The sequence below is a fragment of the Sturnira hondurensis genome, unplaced genomic scaffold, assembly GCF_014824575.4.
Source record: "Sturnira hondurensis isolate 20B ecotype Veracruz unplaced genomic scaffold, ASM1482457v3 Scaffold0008196, whole genome shotgun sequence".
Classification (NCBI taxonomy): domain Eukaryota; kingdom Metazoa; phylum Chordata; class Mammalia; order Chiroptera; family Phyllostomidae; genus Sturnira; species Sturnira hondurensis.
In genome coordinates this window covers 16,581,292-16,606,620 of record NW_028080827.1, presented here as the reverse complement: position 1 = coordinate 16,606,620, position 25,329 = coordinate 16,581,292, and the positions used below count along the sequence as shown (strand labels likewise).

General features: G+C 48.2%; 2 protein-coding genes across 10 annotated transcripts in view; one reads left to right on the top strand and one right to left on the bottom strand.

The window, feature by feature from the left end:
• HERC1 (HECT and RLD domain containing E3 ubiquitin protein ligase family member 1) overlaps positions 1 to 14,430 on the top strand; it is a 187,733-nt gene extending 173,303 nt beyond the window's left edge. For all 9 annotated transcript variants that reach the window (XM_037054088.1, XM_037054086.1, XM_037054083.1 and 6 more), the window contains 9 exons: positions 1,029 to 1,167; positions 3,123 to 3,292; positions 4,627 to 4,796; positions 5,078 to 5,243; positions 6,032 to 6,108; positions 7,092 to 7,344; positions 7,810 to 7,962; positions 10,633 to 10,938; positions 13,876 to 14,430. In XM_037054088.1, coding sequence (XP_036909983.1) covers positions 1,029 to 1,167; positions 3,123 to 3,292; positions 4,627 to 4,796; positions 5,078 to 5,243; positions 6,032 to 6,108; positions 7,092 to 7,344; positions 7,810 to 7,962; positions 10,633 to 10,938; positions 13,876 to 14,061 — 1,620 coding nt within the window. In that variant the 3' untranslated portion in view covers positions 14,062 to 14,430. The remainder of the gene's footprint in view (positions 1 to 1,028; positions 1,168 to 3,122; positions 3,293 to 4,626; positions 4,797 to 5,077; positions 5,244 to 6,031; positions 6,109 to 7,091; positions 7,345 to 7,809; positions 7,963 to 10,632; positions 10,939 to 13,875) is intronic.
• A 5,538-nt stretch (positions 14,431 to 19,968) lies between these two features.
• Positions 19,969 to 23,886, bottom strand: FBXL22 (F-box and leucine rich repeat protein 22). Its single transcript, XM_037054078.1, has 2 exons — positions 23,543 to 23,886; positions 19,969 to 20,717 (listed from the first exon to the last, which is right to left on the bottom strand). The coding sequence occupies exons 1-2, from the start codon at positions 23,875 to 23,877 to the stop codon at positions 20,372 to 20,374; spliced, it is 681 nt and encodes a 226-aa protein (XP_036909973.1). The 5' UTR covers positions 23,878 to 23,886; the 3' UTR covers positions 19,969 to 20,371.
• Between the last annotated feature and the right edge of the window lie 1,443 nt (positions 23,887 to 25,329).

Sequence of the window (25,329 nt, the reverse complement as noted above, 5' to 3'; positions counted from 1 at the left end):
CTGTGGTAATAAATGAGATTAGGTGCTAGGAGCATCAGTTGATCTGGAAAATGGAAAGAGCGAAACAATACTTTTATATTTGATAATATGACAGTGTACAAAGTACATTTGTGTTTGTGCAAGAAGTCTTGTCACCCCCATTATACAGAGGAGTGAACTGAGCCTGTAAGAGGTTGAAGGACTCAAGGTTGATGGGTATAGCCTACCCTGAGTGTAGAGGAGGGAGGGACTTTGGTGGGAGATGTCTGAGATGCCTGCCACCACGATGGCTTTCAGCCCCACCTGCAGAGCCACACCCCTTTCTTCTATAAATCCTCTCTGGGTCTGGGTGCTGCTAGAGTAGGTACTCAGGGACCCTCAAGTTCAGGGTCCAACATTATCCATTTTGGCCCTGTTGTCTTCTCATGAGTATCTTAACAGATGAGGAAGCTGCTCATCATGGTGGTTGTATACTGTCTTAGTGACAGGAGAGTTAGTTGACATTGAGGATACCTTTGGCAGGTCCCTGACAGGGCCTTGTCATGATCCTCCCTGCTGGTACGTGGTGCTTTTAGCTGCTGTAATGCTGGGTGTTCCAGTCAGACCCTAAGAACAGAGATCTGAGGGAGGGAATCCGCTTCTGTGTGTGTTTTTATAATTGTTCATGTATTGTTACACTGGCAAAGCATGTTAAAAAATCAAGAGAGCAGTGTGTTTTGAGTAAAAGCTCTATAGATCGTTCTTATTTTTTTAACTTTCTAAGAATTCATTTTCTCTCCAGAAGTGAAACCCAAGGATGTATTCAGTCATTAAGACTCACATGCTAGATTGGAATGGCTTTGTTGTAGCTTAGTTTTTAGGAAATAGTCTGAGCTCTGAGGACAGTTTTGATAGAGAACATCAGAATTAATTTTATTATTTTGATGCTGTGGTTTGGTACAAATATTAACCTATTTATATCTGCTTCCATCTAAGACAGAATTCATCATCTTGGCTTCCTCTTTTCCTCTTTCTAATTGAATCTCTCTGTGTTTGTAATTTATTCCCAGCTTGGCCTAGGCCACACCAACCATGTTCGAGAACCAACTCTGGTAACAGTTTTGCAAGGGAAAAACATTCGGCAGATCTCAGCTGGCCGCTGCCACAGTGCTGCGTGGACAGCGCCGCCTGTCCCGCCAAGAGCACCAGGTGAGGGGCGCAGTATCCACGCTCCTGCAGTTTCTCTTTCAGCAGTCCCCAGCTGCACTGTCTGCTTGCCAGTTTCAGACCGTATCCCGACATGGTTCTGAAACCCTCAGACCTTCCCCCATGCAACCAAAGCACTCTGTGCTGCCAGCTCTGTAAGTACTTTCACAGCAGGAAATTTTCTTGCCACTCCATTATGAAACCGTCCCTCTCTGCTCCCCTAAAAGAAGAAGATATATCACTTAGGCCAGCAAAGATTTATAATTTTAGAGTAGCAAAGCAACTAAGTGTGTTTTTATATATATATATATATAAGAAATGATGAATTGCAGCTTTCTGAAGCCTGCTGTTAGGAATAATGATTAAAAACCCTGAGACCATTTGTCAAATTCTTCACCCCTGTTAACCACTTGAAACATGAGGTTGTCTGTGTGTTGGCACAGCAGAAAAATCACCACCATTTTACTCCAGTGTGTAGCGAGACTGATGGGCTGTTCCTATGTTTTTGTTGTTTGTTTTGCATTTAATTTGTTATGAAATCCTTGTAGATCTACAGAAATACATAAAGAAAAATAAAATGCATATTTGTGTACTTAACATCCAACTGCGTACTCCCCCATTAGATCGATCTTCCATTCCCCACAAATGTATTTCCTTAAGGACAGCATTCATCATTCTTACACATTTCTTCACGTCTAAGCCGTTTCTTTCCCAGGTACTCAAGCCCTTTCTTTTTACCATCTTCTGTTGTCTAAGGCAATAGAATTTCCCTGAAATGACCTTGTGACTAATAGCTAAGCATTATCTTCCTTTTTGCTAACCTGTCTACTTAGCCACAGGTCCTTAGGAAAGACTGCTGGGGAGATTTTTTTCTTTTACATATGTTCTAAGAGAACAAGGCACAACTACCAAGTAGAATCCAGAGACAGTTTCTGGTTAACAGAATCCAGAATGAGCAGTATTCTGCCTGTGTACTGAAAACTTCAGAGACTCCGGGGCCTCTGGAGCTTTCAGAGGGATTTCCCTCCCACTTCAGGACAAAGGCTCCACAGTGTGCTGGTAAAGGTTCAAACTCTGGAACCACGTTGCCTGGGTCGAATCCTGGTTTTTCCACTTAAGAGCTGAGTGACCTTGAGACTCAGTTTCCTTGACCATAAAAAGAGTAATAATAGCACCTATTATAAAGAGCTGTGGGAGTAAATGAACCAGTTCCTGTGATGCTCTTAGCGTAGAGCCAGGCACATAAAAGTACTCAATAAATGTTAGCTTTTATCAATAGTAGTAAAAATACCTCTGGGAATTGAGCTGCACAAATTTTCACTCACAGGAAACTCAGGTAAGTTAAATATCATGTTTCTGCTTCTTTGTGCATTTTTATTGGAGGATAACCATCTATACACTTCTCATAGTCTTCACTTCTCCAGAGCTCTCATTCTTAGAGTGAAAAGCTTTCATTAATCATGCACCTAGGTCTTTCATTCTGCTGTGGTCACTTTCTGTCAGGTTGCTAGTTGAAGCGTGGGAGGTGTCTCTGCTGTGTGACCCATTTCCATTTTCCAGAACTGTCTGTCTGGTCTTGGCCCACACCTTGTGTTATTATGAAGACAATTATTCAATATGAAAGGAAGAATTTGGGTATTTCTTTTTCGTGAAGAAACTGTTTAAGCCCCATACTTAAATGGGAAACTAAAGGAGAAAAAAAAGCAAGTGTCCATAATGATAAATAAAAAAGATGTTTTAAAAACCAACACAAGTCCATCATAAATTAAGATGACTTGATAGGTAGAGAAATTGATAATATGTAATATAGCAAATGCAAATACTAATTATAGAATTTAAGTGGTAGGAATGGATGTTCATCATAAACTTAATTTTTCTGTGTGTTTGAAATTTTTTTAAATACTGAAAATGGAAACAATGCATTTTCCTTTATAAGTGTCCATCTGCTTTCTGGGCAGGTGTGTCAGTACCTCTGCAGCTGGGCCTACCTGATGCAGTGCCCCCCCAGTACGGGGCACTGCGGGAGGTGAGCATTCACACCGCGAGGGCCAGGCTCCGGCTGCTTTACCACTTCTCAGACCTCATGTACTCATCCTGGAGGCTGTTGAACCTCAGCCCCAACAACCAGGTAACATGCTGGCTTGGGAAACAATGACCATGATGTGTTCACCAGGCCTGGGCCTTTTCTCTCAGACTTCAGGAAAGTATTTCATTGCTAATGCTTTATACTCTTAGCACTTGAGAAATGTAGAAAAGGAAACAATTCTGTTCCCATTTTATTGTTGGGTTAGTGACAGCCCGGGTATTGGTAGTCATACTGCTAGACACAAAGTGATCTTCTGTCTGTATTTTGGTTTGTCTAAACCTCAAGGAAGAATGAATGTCTAAGCATGTATTTTCTATAAAGTCTAGTATAGGGTTTTAAAATTTAAGCACACATAGCCATTAGTATGAGTTACCTGTACATGAATGAGTCTACAACACTTAGGAGACTTCTTGCTCTTCTTACAAGTGCACACTCTGGGTCCTGTGGAAGGGTAGGTGGGGGAGATAAAGTAAATTTGGCTGATTTGATTGCTTTATGGAACAGTCTAGAAATATAGAAGGAAAGCATGCTGGCTATGTGTGTTTGTTTAAATGTGTAGGCATGCCTGCCAAAATGTATATCATTTTATAAACCTGTTCATAAAACATCTTTTGGGGAGCCAGTCATGAAGCAGATGAGAGATTTGACAAATCATTGTTAGAAATAGACAATGAGCCAGGCTACAGAATACCGTGTGCACCGAAGTGATGGCAACTGGCATGTAGTTAGTGGGAGAAATGTTTAGTGATACAAAGTTAGGTGAGAACAGCAGTGGAAAATTATATAAACAATGTGACTTCAACAGTGTGAAAAATGGGTGTCTACAAAACAGGGAAGGAAGCCCTGGCTGGTGTGGCTCAGTGGATTGAGCACCAGCCGGCAAACCAGAGGGGAGGGTTGCCAGTTCAATTGCTAGTTCAATTGGCATATGCCTGGGTTGCGGGCTGTGTCACCAGTGGGGGGCACATGAGAGTCAACCACACGTTGATGTTTCACTCCCTCTTTCCTTCCTCTCCCTTCTGTCTAAAAATAAATAAAACCTTTAAAAAAGAAAAAACATGGAAGGAAATAGATCAAAGCGTTAATGGTGCCATCTCCGTAGGGTTACAGACAGTTTTATGTGTGTGTATGTGTGTATTTTTCTGTGTTTTCCAAGTTTTAAAAAATAATATATTTCATTATAAAAATATTTCAAGATGACTAATAATTACTCATACCCATATTTACACTTTTAAAGTGAATTTCAAAAAATATATATATTCTGAAAGTGAAGAGTATTATTTCTTTCAAGCCTTAGAGTTTACCATTTCTTTTTCTTTCAGTTCTTGTTGTTTAATTAAGTGTACCATTTCTGATAAGCTTACTTCCTGTTACAGAACAGTACATCTCACTATAATGCTGGAACATGGGGCATTGTGCAGGGACAGCTTCGGCCTTTGTTAGCCCCGAGAGTCTACACCCTCCCGATGGTGCGCTCCATAGGAAAAACCATGGTTCAAGGCAAAAATTACGGACCTCAGATTACAGTAAAGAGGATATCAACCAGGTTAGCATGTGTATGCATGTAGCACTCACTGGCTAGCTTTTTTTTTAGGTGAACAGTGCTAACTAATCTCCATGATCTTTAGCTTCTTCATTTGTCAAGTGGGGTAGTAACAGTACTTAGGTTAGTACCCAGTGGGGTTATGTGGGCCTACCACAGTGTTTGGCTGTTGCTAAGCTGGCCTGTTAATTCACCGATGGGAAGATACCTTCAAGTGACCTTTGTGGTTATTTGGGGGTGTTGGGGAGAGTTGTATTTTATTCTGTTCTCCCTTTCTTTTAAAGAGGACGGAAGTGTAAGCCCATCTTTGTCCAGATAGCGAGGCAAGTGGTTAAACTGAATGCATCAGACCTCCGTCTGCCCTCCAGAGCATGGAAGGTCAAGCTGGTTGGAGAAGGGGCTGATGATGCCGGAGGAGTGTTTGATGACACGATCACAGAGATGTGCCAGGTCTGTTCATGCTGGTCCCCTGCTGAGCTGTTCACTCAGCTGTTGGCCATTTTATTGTTCTCAGGGTTTACTCTGTCAGACATGCTTTATAAAAGGAGCCGGGACGCATTTGTGAGTCTTATGTAAAGATACGCTCTTAGTGTGATGTGAAGGTGAATTGCAGTTGGGGTTTGTGAAGACACCGTACTGAGTAAGTGTCAGTGCTTAGCCATCCACCAGTGACTCCCCATCTGTTGTGCTGTAGTACTGGCAGCGAAAACAAAAATGACACATTTGTGTTTATGTAACACACAAGTCCAGGACCATCCATGTGCTCTGAGTTTGGTGCTTACAGAACTGCCAGGCGTCAGGTGCATTAGAAAACAAGTCTTCAGCACTTGGACCAGTTCTTATTCAAAATCTCCAGTGGCAGCTTTGTGTCCAGATCAGTTCTGACCCTTCCAGCTTTGTCTGGTATTAGGATTTTTCTGATAAATCTGGTGACTAAAATAACACTTGGCTATCTATTTGAACATTAGTATACTTTATTCACAGATACTCCAACTTCTGCCCTGGATTGACTTTCTCATCTCACTTCTGCATACTGCAGGGTATTTTCTACATGGAGGAGTTCCTAATTTCATTTTGAATTAAAACTGTGAAAATAACCATAGAGAGATGGCTGGTTGTCACACAGCATTATAAAGTTCTTAAATATTCTCTTTTCAGTATGATGTTTAATGCAATTAGTTTATTCTCTTGATGCATTTGATGGTCATCTCTCAAAAATAATTTTCTTTCTTCTACAGGAACTCGAAACTGGCGTTGTGGACCTTCTTATACCCTCTCCCAATGCTACTGCAGAAGTGGGTTACAACAGGGACAGGTAACACAGCCGGCAAATGTTAATGGAATTTAAATAATAATAACAACTCACATTTGTCTAAGTGCTTCACATGCATTATCCCATTTAATCCTCATAACCTTAAGGAGTAGGAACTACTGTTAATTTCTTTCCATAGTAAGGAGCCTAAGGCACTTCTATCAGGACTCACTGTTTAGTGTGGGACCAACTCTGATAATCTGGAGGGGCAGAGGAAACTCAAACCTGATAATGAAACCTGACCTCTTTGGTATTTCTGAAGGCCAGCATGAGCTCTTCTTAAGGAAATTTCCGCATCAAAATTTATTTAAAAGCTTTGATAAGCTATCAAGTCACCACACTTAGTATTTGCAATTATATGTTATTCCTGAATTTGCCAGATTTTGAATTTTGGATCTTGTGTCATGGACTTGGACATGATAAACGAAATGATTCTAGGAAATAGGACATCCTGGAGCAGATTGCTTAAGGATTAAAAAACTGTTCACTTGCTCTTTTATGGTTCTTCTAAAAATAATTCAGCCCTGGCTGGTGTAGCTCAGTGGATTGAGCGAGGGCCTGCGAACCAGACGATGGCGGTTCGATTCCCAGTCAGGGTACATGCCTAGATTGCAGGCCAGTTCCCAGCAGGGGACACACGAGAGGCAACCATACATTGATATTTCTCTCCTTCTCTCTTTCCCTTCCCCCTAAAGATAAATAAATAAAATCTAAAAAAAAAAAATAATAAAATAATAAAAAATAAAAATAATTCAAAATTTGGTTGCTGTGCTATCCAAAACAGTACCTACAGACCACATGTGGCTGTTGAGTCCTCCAAATGTGGTTAGAGCAGCTGAAGAACTGAATTTTAAATTTTATTTAATTAATTTAAATGGGTATATGTTTGGCAGCCCAGGTCTAGACTGATACTATGGCTATTGGACAACTTTTTTCTAGAAAAGTTGAGGATAATTTTGTTTGAAATATTTTCTTTAATTCTACAGGTTCCTTTTTAACCCTTCTGCCTGCCTTGATGAACACTTAATGCAATTTAAGTTCTTGGGAATTTTAATGGGGGTTGCCATTCGCACCAAGAAGCCTCTGGACCTCCACCTGGCCCCTCTGGTGTGGAAGCAGCTGTGCTGCGTCCCACTCACCCTGGAAGACCTGGAGGAGGTGGATCTGCTCTACGTGCAGACCCTCAACAGCATTCTTCACATTGAAGACAGTGGGATTACCGAGGAGAGTTTCCACGAGGTAAGTGCTGGCCAGTCCGTGCTTCTGTGGTGTGGACTAGAATTTTCTTTGTAAAACTCGGGTATTGTTGTCTTCTTGCTGTCTGGCTGCCCCACCCCATGTCCCATCGCTGCCCTTAGAAGCTGCCCCCCAGCAATTGAAATGGCTGCTAACAGATAGAGTCAACCCCAGCACCCAGCTTTACTCCTTCACCGTTGATCAGTCCTCTGCCTGTTCGAGTGGAGGACCAGGAGAAGCAGGGTAGAGAGGGAAGTCTGGGCGACCAGAGTCCATCAGCCTGGTTGGGGGTGGGGGGTGGGGAGAAAGACTCAGCTCATTTTTAACCATGGCCTGATGAGTCAGCATTCCCTGCTGATGAAGTAGCATTGCCTTATTTTTATCCTTAAAAATTTTAATGATGTTACTCTTTTTCTTTTTTGTCATTTCTACCATGTAGTAAAAATTCTTTTTTTCTGCTATTCCTAGATGATTCCTCTTGATTCTTTTGTTGGCCAGAGTGCTGATGGCAAAATGGTTCCCATTATTCCTGGTGGAAATAGTATCCCACTCACATTTTCCAATAGGAAGGAGTACGTGGAGAGGGCCATTGAATATCGACTGCATGAGATGGACCGACAGGTGAGACAGAACGTTTCTAGAGTGCATGCGATTATTTGCCTTTGTCTCCAGACAAGAGCTAAATACTTATTACCAAATTGGGGTCTATGATTACTGTTTTACTTCATTTGTATCTATATTTCAGCCCCTATTCAGAGACTTTCCAGGCCATATCTCTGGGTCTCCTCTCTCTTTACTCATGACCTTACTTACTTAGGTCAGCTATGAATTGGTCACTGGTTGGTTTGAGGCCAAGCTCTGACCCAGGCCTTTGTAGCCTGCATTCTTACTCCTCCTCATTTCTTACTGCCCTCCAACCCAGTGTCCCTACTCTAGCTTGGTCAGTCAGGGTCCATGCAAAGGAACCCCTGAAAACAGATCTTGCAATCCCACATGATGCCTCTTCCCCTCTTGTGCTAGAGTTCTTTAAGCCCCAGCTGAGAATGCATCTATTCCACAGACCAGCTCTCCTACAGGTCCGTAACCTGTGGAGGTCTTTCTTGTTACTTAGAAATTCCTCAAGATTTAATATACTTCTGTATTGTGGTCTAACAATTAGGCTTCTTCAGTTAGCTTGTAAGACATTAAATGAATATTCTCTTTCTTTTATCCATCTATAGCCTGTATATTCTTGTTGTATCCTGACGTGGTATAAGCATTTAATAAATGGTAGGAATATGATGAGCGATCATAGGAATGAATAGTGTCCAAAAATGATTTTTTAGTTATACAATCCTTAATAGCCACTTTAGTAATGCTAGGTGGGAGGTGTCCACCCAGAATACTTTATTTGCAGAATGTGTTGGGGTTTTATTGAGAGTTGGATTCAGGCTCTGAGGCTGTGTGGTAATATGTGTATAACCTTCACTCCTGGTACCTTCTTTGACTTTGACTTTGGGCCAAGTCCAGTCAAAAAATAAATCCCTTAGTTTCATGAAAGTGGGTTCTGTCAGCACTGCTGTTTACATAGTCAGGGATTAGGATTTGTCTCTAGTTCTTGACTATTTTTAATCCTTGGAGAGTGAATAACTGACTAAAGATGTCTTGATCACCTCCTGCATGCCAGGCATGGTCCAGGCACCTTCATCCACAGTTTTCGCATCATTACTCTGTAAGATAAGGATTAATACTACCATTTGACAGATGAAAACACTGAGTCCCGAGAAATGCAGTGATGTGCCCAAGGCAGAGCCAGTATCCCAAAGCAGGTCTGCTCCGGGTCTGGGCTCTTCTGCCTGCCCTTCCTCGGATTGACCATCCACTCTCCATCAGTTGTGCTCTGCTCTGGCTTTGTTCCTTTCTCTGTAATAAGGCTGCCTTCCTCTTTTACTTCCTCCTCGTCCCTAGAACCCAGTGTTCTCCCTACAGTCCTCCCAGCTGTCCCCTGCCCAAGCAGCTAGCGCCCATACTACCCTTAGTTTTTTTCAGGCAGCTTTTGGTTTGTGTTCTTCAAGGCAGGACATCTTGGTTTTTGGCAGACTTTGGCTGAGGTATTCCTTTTAATGTCAGCAGAGACCACCCTCACTGCCAGTCCTGTTTCTTAGTCCTAGGCATGTGATAACCCTGTAAAAACCATAACCTCAGGGCCTTCCTCAAGGCATGGCTCCTGTCGATCTGGGTTTTGTTTGTTTTTTTGTTTTATTTATGGTAGATGGCTTTGAGTTGGCCAAGAGTAAAGGTATATTTATCTAACCAACCTTGAAGAGTGATGATTCTGTCCTGGCTGGTGTAGCTCAGTGGATTGAGCAACAGACTGCAAACCAAAGGGTCACCGGTTGGGTTCCCAGTCAAGGCACATGCCTGAGTTGTGGGCCAGGTCCCCAGTTGCGGGGCACATGAGGCAATCACATTGATTCTGTCCTTCTCTTTCTTCCCTCCCCTCCCTGCTATAAAAATGTATAGAATTAAAAAAAAAAAAGCGATGAGTCTGTGTGCAGGGGGGATGTACTACTTGCAACCTTGAACCAGCTCTTCCAGACACTGTGGGCAGCCCAGCCACGCCCCTTCAGTGTCCCCCACTGGCCTGTTCTCAGCACTGAGCTAAGAGAACAGGGGAAGTATAAACTCCCTGGTCACACAGACTTTCATGTAGTTATTCAGTTAAAATTTTCATCAGAGTGAGCAGCGTGCCTCACTTTTCAGATGAGAAAACTGCAGTAAAAGAAGAAGTGGTAGAGTTAGGATTTGGAACCCAAGTGTCTTAATTAAATTCTCTGTTCGTTTCACTGCCCTCCTACAAAGGACTTTCCAGTTTTACTTTCTTCTTTCTACTTTTTCAACTTTTTTCAAACAATGAACACAAATAATTTTTACCAAAAAATGGCTTTTTAAAAGAAAATATAAGTTACAAAACATTATAAGCTAGACATGTCCTTCAAGAGCTTCTTACTCTCCTGAGGACACAAACTGTCCCACAAAGCACACTTTCACAGCCCGTGGCCATGTGTGTGGCAATGTGAATGCATGGGGTTGACACTGAGGAGTGGAGGTGGGCTCCTAAATTGGACTTGAACTAGGATCAGAGAGAAGGATGGGCTGAGCGCATGCATAGCAGTCATGGCTGGAGTCGGAGGGATAAGCAGACGGTCTGGAGAGCGGCTGAGCAGGTGGGAGGTGCCCAGCCCAGTCGGGTCCTCGATGGGTGCTCAGTCTGCGTCTACACGTTCAATGAACAACCTCTCCTGGGAGCAGGTGGCTGCGGTCCGAGAAGGGATGTCCTGGATCGTCCCCGTGCCGCTGCTCTCCCTCCTCACAGCAAAGCAGCTGGAGCAGATGGTGTGCGGGATGCCTGAGATCTCTGTGGAAGTCTTGAAGAAAGTGGTGCGATACCGGGAGGTGGACGAGCAGCACCAGCTAGTGCAGTGGTTCTGGCACACGCTGGAGGAGTTCTCCAACGAGGAGCGGGTGCTCTTCATGAGGTTCGTGTCTGGAAGATCCCGACTGCCAGCCAACACTGCTGACATTTCTCAGAGATTTCAAATCATGAAGGTTGATAGGGTAAGTAAGCTATTTTTTCTCGCTTGGTAATGTCTGTCCTTATTGCTTGGTGGGAAAACCAAACTGTGACCTTCAAGTAGGCCTGCCAATTCAGGCTTCATTGCTTGAAACTTGCAGATTTAAAAAAACCAAGCAGAAAAACTTGTTCAGAAACATCATAAAGCTTCAGTGAAAAAGCTCCTGTATGTAGAAGTATGTAGAAGGCGTACTACAACCAACAATCTTCAGTAAATCTTCTGGTGTCTTCCTTAGTGAAAGCTAAGCTCAGCAGAGGGGTCGTCATGTTGCCTGTCTCTCATTTTCTACGCCTTACCATTGTGACCTGTCACTGGAACAAGATACTGTTTGTTTTCACAAGGATACTCTTAACTGGTGCACAGGCTGTAGAAGGAACTTGAAGGCGTGGGGAGCGGCGGTAGCGGGCTCTGTGACTGCTCGTGAGGTGCGCCCTGTGGGGCAGGCAGTGCAGCTTCTCTGCAGCCTGATGAGAGGCCCCAGCTGCAGAGCCATAGCCCAGCTGCCGTTTTGACAGATGGCGTAGGAATAAAAGGGCTTCGAGTCTTAAATGCACACTGCTGCCAGAGTCATCTTTCTTAAGCGCCCATCTGACCATGTCACTCTTCTTTCACACAATTCAGGGGCCCTCTGCATTGACTCCAGGACAAATGCCAACCATCTTTGCAGCTTTAAACACCTCCAGCCTGGCCTTTGCCCCGCTTTGTGATATAACCTTTTGACACTTACTATGTTCTGGCCATAATGGACCGCTTGCTTTTCTTCCTGATAGACCACAGTGTTTTTAAACTTCTGTGCCTTTGTGTAGGCTGTTCCCCAGTTTTAGTAAGTTCTCCTTCACACATTTTTCCATCTATGCCTAGCAAGCACTTACTTATCCTTTAAGCCTAACGACAATGTCATCTCTTCCAGGAAGCCATCCTAGAGGCTTTCTTGTGTTCCCTGATCATTCCTGAGGGCAGACTTAGATCTCTATCCACATCCTGGATACCTGGTATACCCCTCAAAACCAGCATTAAGTTAGAAGTGTCTGTGTTCCCTCTATCTCTTGCCCCCCACCCCCCACCTCCAACCCTCCAGCTGGGCAGTTCTCCAAACAGGGCCCATGGTATTTATTCTGGAAACAGTAAGGTGAGTACAGCCTCTTCACCCAAGGGCCCTTCCTTCTAGTTTCAGCAGGTTTAAGTGTCTGCCTTTCTGGTGTTCTTACAGTAACCACTCCTGAAGGTTGCTGTAGCCAAAGCCATCCCTCCCCCACTGTCTCCTGAGACTGCCTTCCTGGGCTCCACTCCTGGGCTTGGCTTGTCAGAGAGGCCATGAACAGGAAGGGTTATGAAAAGAGCCTTTCCATAAATTTTCTACATGACTTGCCAGAAACTATAAGTTGTAAATCTGTTTTGTTGCTTCAGATAGAGATGGGGAGGAGGAACTGGTTTATTTCTATTCATCTCTGGAAAAAACCCTTGCCTAATATCTGTCCAGGGCTACCCCTGCCATCCCTGAAGTTAATCCACCACTAATCCGCCTGCCTGGGGGGTTTCAGCCTCAGAAAACTGACCACTGCAGGTCTCTCCTTTGTGACTGACTCTTAGCCCATTTCTCTAACGTCCCAGTAAGAGCCACCTGCCAATGTTCCTGTTCGCTCTCTTTGCCAGTTTTGGTTTCTCTGCATTCAAGCCTTCTGTCATCACTGGCTCTGACAAGTTAGGCTTCTGGGCCCTCCCTCTCCCGTCTCTTTGAAATGCACTCACCTGGTGCAGGGTGCAGGTCTCCAGAGAAGGAGAAGGGGGCTGATTTTAAGTGAGGGTTGGGCAAAAGAGAGTGGGCAGGTGGTTCTTCTTTTAAAACTAAACTATAGCCCTGGCTGGTGTAGCTCAGTGGATCAATCACGGGCCTGTGAAGCAAAGGGTCGCCAGTTCAATTCCCAGTCAGGGCACATGCCTGGGTTGCAGGCCAGGTCCCCAGTAGGGGACACATGAGAGGCAACCACACATTGATAATTCCACTCTTTCTCCTTCCTGTCTCCTCTCTCTAAAAATAAATAAAAATGTTTTTAAGAACCCTAAAAAATGTATATATATATATATAGCTATAATATATATATAGTTATAAATACTGTAGTTTGGAAAATGGTTGTGTTTGCAGGGAGGGACAGGAACACATATAATGCTCTCTCTCTAGTAGTCCCCATTCTCACCTTTCACCTCTGATTCCTCCTGTCTTTGCCTCAAGTACACACAGTTCTGTATGGTGCATTTAAACTTTTGTATTCTGCTTTCTTCACCTAAAAGTCTGCCCCTAGCACTTTTCTGCTTTACTGTTGCTCATCATAATTATAATTTTAAATGACTATGTCACCATCAGTTAAATAGAGGGACTGGGATTTAATTAACTCCTCCTTCATTTGAGCTGTGTGCTGGTGGCCACGGCAGGTGAAGCATGCAGAGCGCACACAGGAGGACAGTGCGGGGAGCAGGGAGCGTGGTTCCTGACCACTGTTCTCCCTTCCACCAGCTCTGTTGGGGGTCTCTGAAGCAGATTCACACTTGTACCCTGTTGGTGAGAGGGAATGAGCTTGATTGCACTTTCACTCTGTGGCAGGGAGAGTGCAAAGTGTTCTCTCCAGTAATCCTGCCAGTAAGGGCTTGTTCTCGCTTGATACATGAGAGCACTAGAAGATTGAGGAGAGGAAGGGAAGCATCTTTGCCAAAAGTCTTGATGGCTGTGGACACCAGAGCCCACACTGTTTCTACCATTGCCCATTCTCTGCTGCTCCTGGGTTTGGCCCCTCAGTGACATCGGGGCCCATCTTGAAGGCAAGGAGAAGCACTTTGATGACATGGGGCAGTGCTAATGGGCAGCTCCTCTGCCTCCACGACACCTCGATGCCGCACTCATAGCTCTGGCCCTCTCTCTCCACAGCCTTACGACAGTCTGCCTACCTCACAGACCTGCTTCTTCCAGCTGAGGCTGCCCCCCTACTCCAGCCAGCTGGTCATGGCCGAGCGCCTGCGCTACGCCATCAACAACTGCCGCTCAATTGACATGGACAACTACATGCTCTCGCGGAACGTGGACAACGCCGAGGGTTCCGACACCGACTACTGATGCTGGGGGTGCCGCCACCCCCTTCCTCAGTGATGCTCACTTCCAGTTAATGTTGATACACTTTTATGGTGACTGCATAGATGTTTTAGGAACATAAACCGACATTATAAACAGTGGCCACATCTAGTTCCTCTAAATGTAACAAAGAAATTAGATGTTTTTATTTTTCTGTGATTGTACAAAAAGAAAAAAACAAAGTGCTCTCGGTCAGGTTTTTCCCTCATATTTTTGGTCACTTTTGATAAGTTTGCATGGAACCATTTTGGTGCATTTTTAGTTGGGAATGGTACCCTTTTGTAAACCCACCCAGTGAACATGAAATTGTACATTGTGTATAATTGTTCATTAGAAAGGGCAGTTTTACATGAATATTCATATATTTATTTTGTTTTAATTTGAATTGCCTGTGCAGGGTTCCTCATGCAGAGAAATAAAGCCAGTCAGGAAACAGAACATGGGCTGCTTTTGTTGACGCCAGCAGAGCTTCTGACTAAGAGAAGGAGCAGCTTTCAGGCTAGTCTCTCATACTCTGGCGGCTTTTTGACCCACCAGAAACTTCCCTTTGCACTGAGAATGGGCTTTGCTTGGCAGTGACTTAACAGAGGGTCACGTGGGCACAGCAGTCGTTGGGGGTAGGAAGCCCCTGTTTCATTTGTTCTGTCACCTTGGGTCTCTCACTCTGCTCCCTCACTTCAGAGGCCTTGCTTTAGTCACTCAGCCCGTTTTCTCTTTCCCGTTTTTCTTCCCCCTTCTATATAGCTGGCTTTAGGTGTAGCGTGCTAGAAAGAGCCTTTCTCGAAGCCCTGCTCTCCCTAGTGTGGAATGCAGCTCTACGGGGCAAGGAGGAAGTTAACCAAAGTAATAGGGTTCTCGCACTGCCTGGGAAGAACAAGTGATAGGATTAAAGACCAGTTTACAATAAGGTGCCGTGACTGCAGGGAGGGTGGCCCCGTGGGAGGTGCACAGAAAGGATAGCTGTTGCTCTTGGGCACTTAGCATGCATGGCTGAGTGACCGGCCGAACGAGTGAGTGAATGTGTGAATTAACTTGAGCTCCATGAGTGGCTTTCACATCGTTGAGTGATGGGTGGTGGGGAGCTATGCAGGGGCCTGAGGAAGGGTTACAATATTGGTGCTTGAAGTCAGCCCTTAAGGACCCTGGGCATTGCACTCATTTGTCAGGAATGTCGGGATAAGTATGTGGTTCTATTGGAAAAGGCCATCTTGAGAGCAGCTGTGAAGACTGGCTGTGGGGAGTGGAAACAGGAAGAGGGCAAGGCCTTGGAGTGGCTTGTCTCCTTCACCTGCAGCAAGTTCAAGCCAAGAGCTGCTTCCAGTGTACTTCCAGACCGACAGCTTGCTCGGAGGAGAGGCCGTCCAGATGGCCTGGCAGGCCGGTGTTTGCCTCAAGGAAGTTAGAACGTGTGTCTTTCAGAGAGAAATTGGAAGAAAAGTATTGTTTTGCTAAGATAATACGGTGCATGGATCTTTCCCAGCGAGAAATCTAATATTATTTAGAATGATGACATCTTAGTTTTATCAAAAAGAACTTTCGATTGGAACTGCCTCAGAAGGAGGCCACAGCTCCTGGGCAACCCCAGCGGTTTCTGGGCACACAGGCATTTGGTACTCCATCTGAGCAGGCAGGCAGTAGCAGTGGAAAGGGTGCTGGGGGTGGGAAGGCACTGCCCAGGCCTCTGGACCAGGAGGGCGTCTCAGAGGAGGAGGCCTCTGTGCAGCTGAGACCCCCAGGCAGCACTGAGAGGCCTTTTAAGACCTTCTGGGCTGCTTCCTGGTGACCAGTGGGTCTTCTTGCTAGGCTAGGCTGGGCCAAGGGTGTGCCGAGCTAAAGGATACATCATGGCCTCAAAGACCATTGTAAATCAAAGTAATGCTTTGACCTTGACAGGCTCAGACCTCTGCTGCCACAGTTTGCTCTGGACTGAGGGATAGAAGCACCCCCAGCAGGCCGGTGCGCCTTGGTTCTGGGTCCTTCTCTCTGTCAGGACTAATGAACAGCTTCTCAGGAGGTCTGACCCTGCAAGGGAAAGATGCCTCAGCTTTATAATGGATGCCATTTCTTTGCTGGAAACCAGTCACTTTCCTTCCCTCTCTTGATTTCAGAAGACCCTGGAGAGTGGGAGGCAGCGAGCCCCTGGTCTGAGGAGTTGGGGCAAGCCCCGTGTAGGTACTTATTTTCCTCAGGGTATTTCTAGCCCCTGTAGGGGCTTGGGCAGCTTTTTCATTTGCTGGACTCATTCAGTTAAATACTTGGAGTTTTTATCACCCTTAACTAGTTTCAAGAGAATTTGAGCGCTTACCTTTACAATTTAAGATTTCCCCAGAGGCCCTTCAAGGTACAGGTGTGTTCTGGGCCACCCAGCTTTGTAGCCTCGGCCCAGCACTGCCAGTAGATGAAACCTGCGTCTGGTTAGCTCAGTTTTTTAGCAAAAAGCAAGTCTTGGGCATGGGATCCTAGAGCTGGAGGATTCCTGGAGCTAAGCAGTCAGTTCGTCTCTGCCTCTATGGACCAGGAGTCCAGGGTGAGCAGAGGGAAAGCACTGGGTCACAGATAACATACAGGTGAGAGCTGGGAGTCCTGGCTTCCCATCAGCACACCAGTGTTGGAGCTGAGGGGGAGGCTCAGTCCCCTCCTGTGCAGAAACATTCTGTCTGTGCAGAAACGGGCCTGTGTGTCCCTGAAAGACAGGCCTCAGCACCACCTCCCCGCCAGCAGACTATGCCTTCCAGGGAGCAGTGTGGGGCCCCTGACCTCAGAGCATGTGGCCGCAGTCTCTGCTGGCACCGAAGTTCCTGTGCACACCAGCCAGCCTCCTGCCAGGGAACACAGCCCTGACCCAGTGCTGAGGTTTTGCACCCTCCCCCTCACTTCCCCACCATGTGGCCATTGGCTGCCTTGGCCACAGCAGAATGAAGAGCTAAAATTCAGGAGATGGAGAAAGTCTATGGTTTGTTCAGACAGGCTGTGAAGACATAGGTAACTCCAAGCTGTTACCAGGTACCTCTAGAAAATGTCCAGGCACCCATCTCCCTGCCCACCCCGCTCTGGCATGCCTTGGGCTTCCCGACTCCGCCTGTGTTGAGCTGTGCCTGAGGGTGGGAACACCCTCCCCTCTGCTGGAACCTGTGGAAGCTGGAACCAGTCTTCTAGGCTTCACCCAAAGGTTCTGTCCCGTCGGATGTTCCCGATCGCCCCTTTCTGGTGCCCAGGCTTTGTGGGTTCTGCCACGTTATTTGGTTGGCTTTTCCAGCTCCCAGCAGATGTGAGGACTCCTTTCCCCCCCCCCCCCCTTCCAGGCAGTGCACATTTAGACATGACATATCACAGTGTCACAGAGAGGTTACTGGTCCTATTCTACAGATAAACAGAACCTCGGAAAGGTCACAACTTGTCAGAAGTTATGGACGGTGGCACTGGAAGAGGCCTTGAAAGCTGTCCTCACCTCTTCTGACCAGAGTGAATACACAGCAATACCTAATGTTTGCTGGATGAATGAGTCAGTGGATTAATTAAGCATGCAATGTCCCTCGTTCTATGCAAACCTGAGAGCAGACCCAGGAAGTTGTTTCTAGTTTTAGCAGGCGCTGCTCTGTCAGGTGCTTTGATCAGGGCCTACTTGAAGGTGAACAGTGACTGTTAGGAGGTAACCATGGGTCTTTGTTGGTCCCTACTTCCTGGGAGCACTTCAGATGACCTTGGGCTCAGGGACCCCAAGCTTTTCTGGAAGGGGCAGGGCAGAACTAGAGCCCTAGAAACAATGTGGGACACAGCTTTAGTTCTGTGGTCACTGCAGTCTTGGAATGGGGGGTTTCCTAAGCATTGAAGGGTTAGTTAGGGAATTTAACCTCAGGTATGAGAGCGCATCCACAGGAAAGGGCCTCGGGGAATGCAGTTCACCCTCCTCCTGCCCAACTTGCAGGGAGTGACCTCTTCTCTCCAGTCACACTCCTTACAAGAATCCTGGCAGCAAGATTCTCTAGCTTTCTCAGTACACAGGTAAGAAAGGGGAGGTTTGGAGAGGGCTGATCTGCCCTGGTTAGAGGAGAGCCACAAACCACAATCCTGTTGTTCCAACCAAACCACCAACTCAGGCAAGCAACGCCTGCTGGGAATTGGAGAAGACAAGACCAAAGCCCTGGGACTTGAGTGGCTCTGTTTTAGACAAGTATTTAACCCCCTGGAAGCCTGAGCTTTCTTCCGACGTTTTCAGTAGTGGGAGAAAATGAAGCTCCTGCGAGGCCTCTGCAAGCCCACAGCATGGTGGGTAGGCTGTAAAATCACCCAGAGGGAACTAGTCTCAGGCTAGTGGGGGGCCCTCTCGTTGGTGGCCTGTACTACAGGGCCTGGCTCTTCCCACACAGGAATGAGGAGGGACTGTGCCAGGTGGGGACTCGGTGGACCTGTTCCCAGGCTAAGTACTGACCCAACCAAGGATCCAAGGGCCCAATAGCAGCAACTGAGGCTTTCAGCAGTCCCTGCAGGGATGGGGGCAGGGTGGGACAAACTTGCTTGTCCACAGTTTCTGGTCTACCTGAAGAAGTTCCAGCACTTCCAGTCCTTCACCTGGATATCATCTGTGCTTTGGTTCCTGCCCATGGTAGGCTGGGTGGGAGATGCCCAGCTCTCATTGCATCCTCACAATAACCTGTGAGGCTTCAATGGCCTCCCCCATCCCTTATTTCTCTGATCTCTCCTGCTTGCCTTTCCTCCTCACTCTGTGTTGTAGCCACACCAGCCCCCCACCCCCCAACATGCCAGCTGAGCTTCTAGTCTGGGGTGTTTGAACCAGCTGCTGTCTCTTCTGGACTATTCTCCTGCCACGTGCTGCTGACTCCCTCCCTCGCTCATGTCTCAAAGGCCACCTTCTCAATGAGGCCCACATTGGTCAACACCTTTCAGGTTGATACCCCCTTACTCTGCTTTTCACCTGGTACTTAACTATTTTCTTACATACTGATTATAGCAGGTCCTCAAATAATGTTTCATTCAACATTGATGAGATGCTAGGAAATTGACTCGCTTATATCAATTAGCCTATGGTAAAATGGGTTCCACTGTAGGCACATTTCACCCCAGTTCCAAGAACCTATCCATGGTTAAGTGAGAACTTGACTTAATGTCTCTTCATCCACTGGAATGTAAGCACCATGAGAATAGAACTTCTCTTTTTCCTTGCCATTCCCCCAATATTTGGGCAACAAATTAAGGAACCTGCGAGTAGAAATTAAGCTCCCCTTTCACGAAGAAGGAACACCTGGCCTCAGGTGTGTAAAGAAAGGGTCTTGGTCTCAGAGGGTGATGGGCGGAGCCAGAGTGAGCATCGCCCTCCACTCATTGCTGCTGCTGCTGCCGCTGCCTTCCCCACTTAACCAGTTTTCCCGGTGTACCTGAGATTGGGAGGCTGCTGGGTGGCTTTATTTTGGTGGCAAAAGGTGGAACATCAGTGACTGAAGCACTGAAATGGAAGACCCAGTATGTGTGCCCACGTTCAACAAATCCAGCAGGTAAAAAAACCTAACTTTAAATTAGCTTATAATCGTTTCAGTATCAAAGGACCTAGACCAGACTGCTGCTTTTGTTTTTAATTCTCTACTTGAAATGCTTTCTTTTTCCTCTATGATATGAGAACAGTAGACAATAAGGGTGCAATTTAAGAATCAAATCAAGCTAATGTCTAGCATTGTGTATGCAGTTAACTCCTAGCCATGTATCTTCCCCAGGAAAAGCGAGCAGGCTGGCGTGGGTGCTAAGCAAAGCCACGGTGGAAACCGAGGTGACAGATCCTGGCCTCTAAAGCCCAGCTGGGTCCGGAGCCTCTGTCCCCTCCTCCTGGCCACTGGTACAGCACTGGGGCGGGGCGTGGGGGCTGGGGGGAGGTGTCGCAAAAGTCGGCTCTATGCTGGCTGCTGGCCTGGGGACCCGACCCTTTGACCCTTCGCTCCCAGTGCAGCCCGCCAGCTTGGGTGGCCATTGTCTCTCATCTCGTTAGACCCCTGAGGGCGGTCACAGGACTGGAGGGTGTAGGCGCCTCCCACTGCCGCAGAAAGGAGACGGGAAAGGTGCTGGTGTTTAGTGAGAACTACCCGAGTGTTTTCCAAGTACCAAGTCATTTAACCTCGCATTCATCCTGTATATAAAATGGTAGTGTGAGGTAGACATTCGTATCCCCATTTTGCAAACGGGAAAGCTGAGGCTCAGAAGATGTGGCGATAGTCTGGGAGGTGGAGGAGCTGCGGGGGGTCCCCTTCGGACCCAGGCCATGGCCAGTGCCCTTCCGCGACCCGGTGGCCTAGCGCGGGAGCAGCTTGCGGAGGGCGGGGCCCGGCGCTGGCAGGTAGCGCGGTGGCTGGTCAGGGATCATGGTTGCACTGTGCTCAGCGTGCACAGCCAGAAGCGGGCACACGGCACGCAGGCGGCGCAGGCCGGCCGCGCTCACGTTGCGGCAGAAGTCCACGTGCAGCGTCTGTAGCGCGCGCCCGTGCGCTGCCACGGCCAGCAGCGTGCGGTTGGTGACGCGCGCGCAGTTCTCCAGGCGCAGCGTGCGCAGGCGCGGGCAGCACCGAAGAAGTCGTGCCAGGCAGTCATCGGTGACGTGGCCACACCCAGACAGCGTGACGGACGCCAGGTTGGGGCACCTGCGGAGAGAACGCGGTAACAGCGGGCTCGGACCACGTCTGTGCAGGAGACCTCGGGCTCGGCTGTCCGAGCGGCTGTGGGGGCGGTGCAGGGCCCTCTGTGGTTTCCAGAGCAGGAACCAGGTCTAGTGAGTTTAAGGAACTTACTGCTTGCGCTGAGGCAGCCAGGATCTGAACTAGAGCTTTTGTCGCATTTCCCCTCATGGCACCATAATCCGCGTGGGTTCTGAGCCCCCAGTGGGGAACCCAAGCCCTGGTCCTGCTGGGACAGAGGAGATGTTGGTTCCAGGAGGGACAACTGTACTTTCTTTGGATCTTCTCATTCGTTGCCGTGGGTGGTGCGAGGGAAGTGGGGCATGTGGTGACCACGGGGACTGCGCCAGTCTACCCTCCTGCTGAGGCTCTGACTCTCTTGGAGAGACAGGAGCAGGGGAGGAAGGGTTTCCTGTGGGGTGGCTTAGAGACAGGCCCACTCCTACCCTTGAGGAGGGGAAGGGGTCGGGAGCTCTGGGTTCTAAGGACCTGCTTTCAGCTCCATTGACAGAGGTGGTTACTGCATCCTTGCTGGCACCCCACACTGCAGAGGGTTGGAACCGGAGGTGGCTGGAACCAGACCCAGGGTGAGAACAGCCGGGGACAGGGAATGGCTTGTCAAAATGCTTGGAGGCCCCTCTGCCCTAAGACCTTGAGCAAAGTTGGTCTGGGCCGAATTGCAGTGTGACCTTGGCCAAGTCACTCACTGAGCCCACTGCCCGGTGGGGTAGTAGGGAGGGAGTAATGCTGGTCCTCGTGGTTGTGACGATTTTGATTTGGGCTGTCAAGAGCCTTTTATAGGTGATTGTAACCTCCTGGTAGTAAACAGAGCCAGACTGCTTCTGGTCAGGAAGGACCTATGGTGGACATAGGCCTTGGCCCCCTATAACCAGAGGGAGCTGGAGGCTGAACTGGGAGTTTGGGGATGGGGTGGTCCCTGTCCCTTCCCCATCAACCTCTCCTCAGCCCCTTGACTGCACCTGCCTGGGCCAGCTTGGCCCCCTTGCGCCAGGGGCAGGGGGTAAGGAACTAGAGTAGCTGTGTGTGGCCACATTTCTCACACAACCCATGCCACCCTCTTGCATTCGCCTGCCTTCCGTAGTCTTCACGTCACCTCTGCCTGATGAGAAACTGGCCCAGAGGGCTCAAGAGACTTGCTTGTTGCATATTTGTCTGTCTGAGCCAGGACAAGGGCCTGAAACTTGAAGGGCTGCCTGCTCCTCTGTTAAGTGGGAGAAATTGTTATCTTCAGGGTGGTTGTGAGGATTAGGTGTTTAGCCTCAAGGGTGTTGAGTGATCCCTTCCTCTGTGAACCTTTAGGATAATTCTGATGCTGGAAGAAACCAGAGACAGAAAGAGCCAGCGCCTTCCCTGCCCATCCAGCCACAGCTGTTCCTCACCTCCACCCCTAGCTGACCGCCCAAACAACCAGCTTTGATTCTTGTTGGTACCTAGTATGTGCCAGTGCTACTGTGTCATTTAATCCTGCCTGTGAGACAGGTTATTTGTCCCATTTTACAGATGAACAAAAGAGGTTGGAAGTTCAAATATTGGGGTTAGGGTCCCATGGTTGGGGCATAGCAGAACTGGGGGACTCAGCACAGAACCCTGACCTGCCAGCCCTTTGCATGGTCCCTGCCACTCGCAGGGTGGCCCTAGCTGCAGCTGGACAGTGGCCTGGGAGGCCCGTTCCACACCTTGCTGGTTTGGGGATTAAATCTGGTTCCCTCACAGCAACAGCGGAACAACCTCAGGGCAAGCCTCCTCCCCCAAACACGTGACCTGGCCCCAGCAGGGCTAGTCCCAGGCCTGTCTTGATTTCTTCCTACTGCCTTCAAGAAAGAAATGTGGGGCTACCACACTATTCTATTCCAGTCACACTTCCAGCAAACAGTAGCTATTGCACCTGAGGGGCAGCAAGCTGGCCGAGCCTCGTTGGTCAGTAGCCAAGGGGCACTTTCCTGACAGGCAGGACGGACACCTGGCTGAGAAGAGGCTCGGTAGAAGTCTGCTGGAAGTCGGGGTTCTTGCTCTAGGCAGGAGGCTCCGACCAGGGAGGGGGCCTGGCTGGTGGCTCAGGCTGTGTGTCTGCAGTAAAGTTGACATATCAAATACAGAGTGTATTTGGACATACTTAAAAATATTATCTGAAATTCAAATGGGATGTCTTGAATTTTCATTTGCTAAAATCTGACAATCCTAGATTGTGGGCAGATCCCATGATCTAGAGGTTTGGTTTGCTCATTTGAAGAATCAGGCTAAAATGCCCTCCCCTGGGATCACTGAGAAGAGTAGTGAGTTTCTAATGAGGCAGCCATGACTAGGTGTCACCACCCCTGCCGTGAGTGCTGCTTAACCCCAGCACCCAGTTCTTCCTCCTCAGCTGCAGGTCTCAAGCCTTGGGGCTTGTCTGCTGGAGGGAGAGTGGAGGGGAGAGCTGATCGCTGAACCTAGAAATCTTTCTGTGGGGTCTGACCTCGAAAGTCCATGCCAAGCTGGACCCACCCAGCATTTACCGGCTGCCAGGGAGGACAGCTGCCCCAAGGTCAGCGACAGCCGAAGCCTAGCTCTTCCCCTCTGCTCCAGGACCTGTGAGGCTAAGAGGAGCTTGTTTCCCTGCGCTTTTACCAATTCCCTGGGGACTGCTGTGGATGGGCCTGTAGGGTATGCCCGGGGCACAGGTCTGAGGATCTGAGGCAGGGCCATCTTGGTCTTGTCAGCTGCTGCTCTCCCCTGACCCCCAGGAGCCTCCCAGAGCTCTGGATGCCAGTGCTGCCCGTGAGGCAACCTACCTGTCACACACCTGGAGGAGGAAGTCGTTGACCAGGCTCTCATGCGGGCTGCAGATGCCCCTCTGGAAGGCGCTCTTGAGCCAGTCCTCGATGCTGCACACCTGCACGCGGCTGGAGTGCCAACAGATGGAGAGGCTCCTGAGTGCTGGGCTCAGGAGGAAGTTGTTCTTCGTGAGTTCTGTGAGGGAGCGGAAGTGCAACAGGGGCCAGAGCGCGGGGTCCTCAAACACATCCTGGAGCTGGGGGCAGGTCCTGGCGAGGTTCTTTCTGCTGTCCTTGTCCAGGAAGGAGAAGAGGTGCAGCAGGCACTCGTGGTTGAGCTGCGTGATGTGCATGGTGCGCAGCGGCCGTGGAGTGTGGCCGGAGCCCAGGGACCTGACCTGCCTCCTGCTGCTCCTCCCCAGCTCCGGGCTGGTGGACATATATGGTTGTGGAATGGGGTTTATTTTGGGCTAACAACCGGTGCTGGAGCTGGGAGGGGGCTGGATCCAGACGTACGTGCAGCAGTCTGTGTCTCGGCTTATGTTCAGAGGAATTGGAAATCCTGGCAGAAAAGCAGCCTATTGAAGTTAAATATTTTCCTTAAAAGGGATTTCTTTTCCTTTTAGCAGACAATGGTGTTCAGCAGCGGTTCGTTTGGCTTTTCCCGAGGCATGTTCATTCTAGGTGGCTAGCCAGGCCACCTTTGTCTGGGCTTGCAGGCTCTGCTCAGGGGAGGGGCTCTGATTCTACATAGTGTCAGTTTTTCTTCCTGGTGCACACATCAGTCCGGGTCACTCCCCCCACTCTAGTAGGAAGAAACCTGTTGTCCGTGAAGAGCTAAGGGTGGCAGTTTTGTGTTCAGAGCTATAAGCAGAAGCCACGGGAAACACCTCCCCCCTATGTTCACTCCGTGGGGATGGTTTCTGCAGGCTGGGCTGAGCCGCCTTCAAAGCCTGCGGCCCTCCACAGGCAGAGGGAGTCCCCGGGCCTCCCAGCTGCCTCCCAGCTGTTCCATGAAAGATTTTTATTTTATTTTTTCCATCACCATCTATCCCCGCCACCCCTTCCCTATACACTCTTCCACCTCCCCCCACCCAGATTTATCTTAAGTGGTTTATATTTGCCATTTCTTCTGCTAATATGTCATGTTTTCAATTTTCTTGCTTTACCTTTTTCTAACATGTCCCGCTGTATCTAGCCTGTATTTCCTGAAATGCCAGGATGGATGAGGTAGCTCTTCATATAAAACTTCTCGAAACAGTTTTAAGTTAAAGCACTTTAGTCTGAGCCTGCTCTTCAAGCCAGCCACACACCGTCCTTGTGAATGCCTTCAGTCCCTCTTGACAAGTTGCCTGCAAGTCTTATCCATTAGGTTCTCCCCTCCTAAAGGAACCGACATTTCGCAATACACGGATCTCTTTCCTAACACTGCCTGCTTGAACCTCAAACCTACGCTGGGGCCTCAGGGGATTCTCCTGCTCTGAAGGCCTGGCTTTGTGTGCGGGTGGTGGGTGGGTGGGCTGGTCTGGGGAATAAGCAGCATTCTGCCTGTGCAGGAGGGAGGTGTTTCCTCTGCTAGACTAGGGAGCACCTTGGGGATTACCTTTCTTCCTGCTTCCATTTCATTGGCATTGAAAGGAGTCGGGATACTTTGTTCCCAGTTGTGCGGAGTAATGGGGATGGAGCAACTACGCCGGACCCTCTTCAGGAACTATGTCTGGGTCAGGCCTGGGGCCGCTTTGCCTCTAAAAGCCGAAGGCAACTCAGGGAGAAAAGGGGCTGTCCTGGCCAGCACGTGCTCCCCG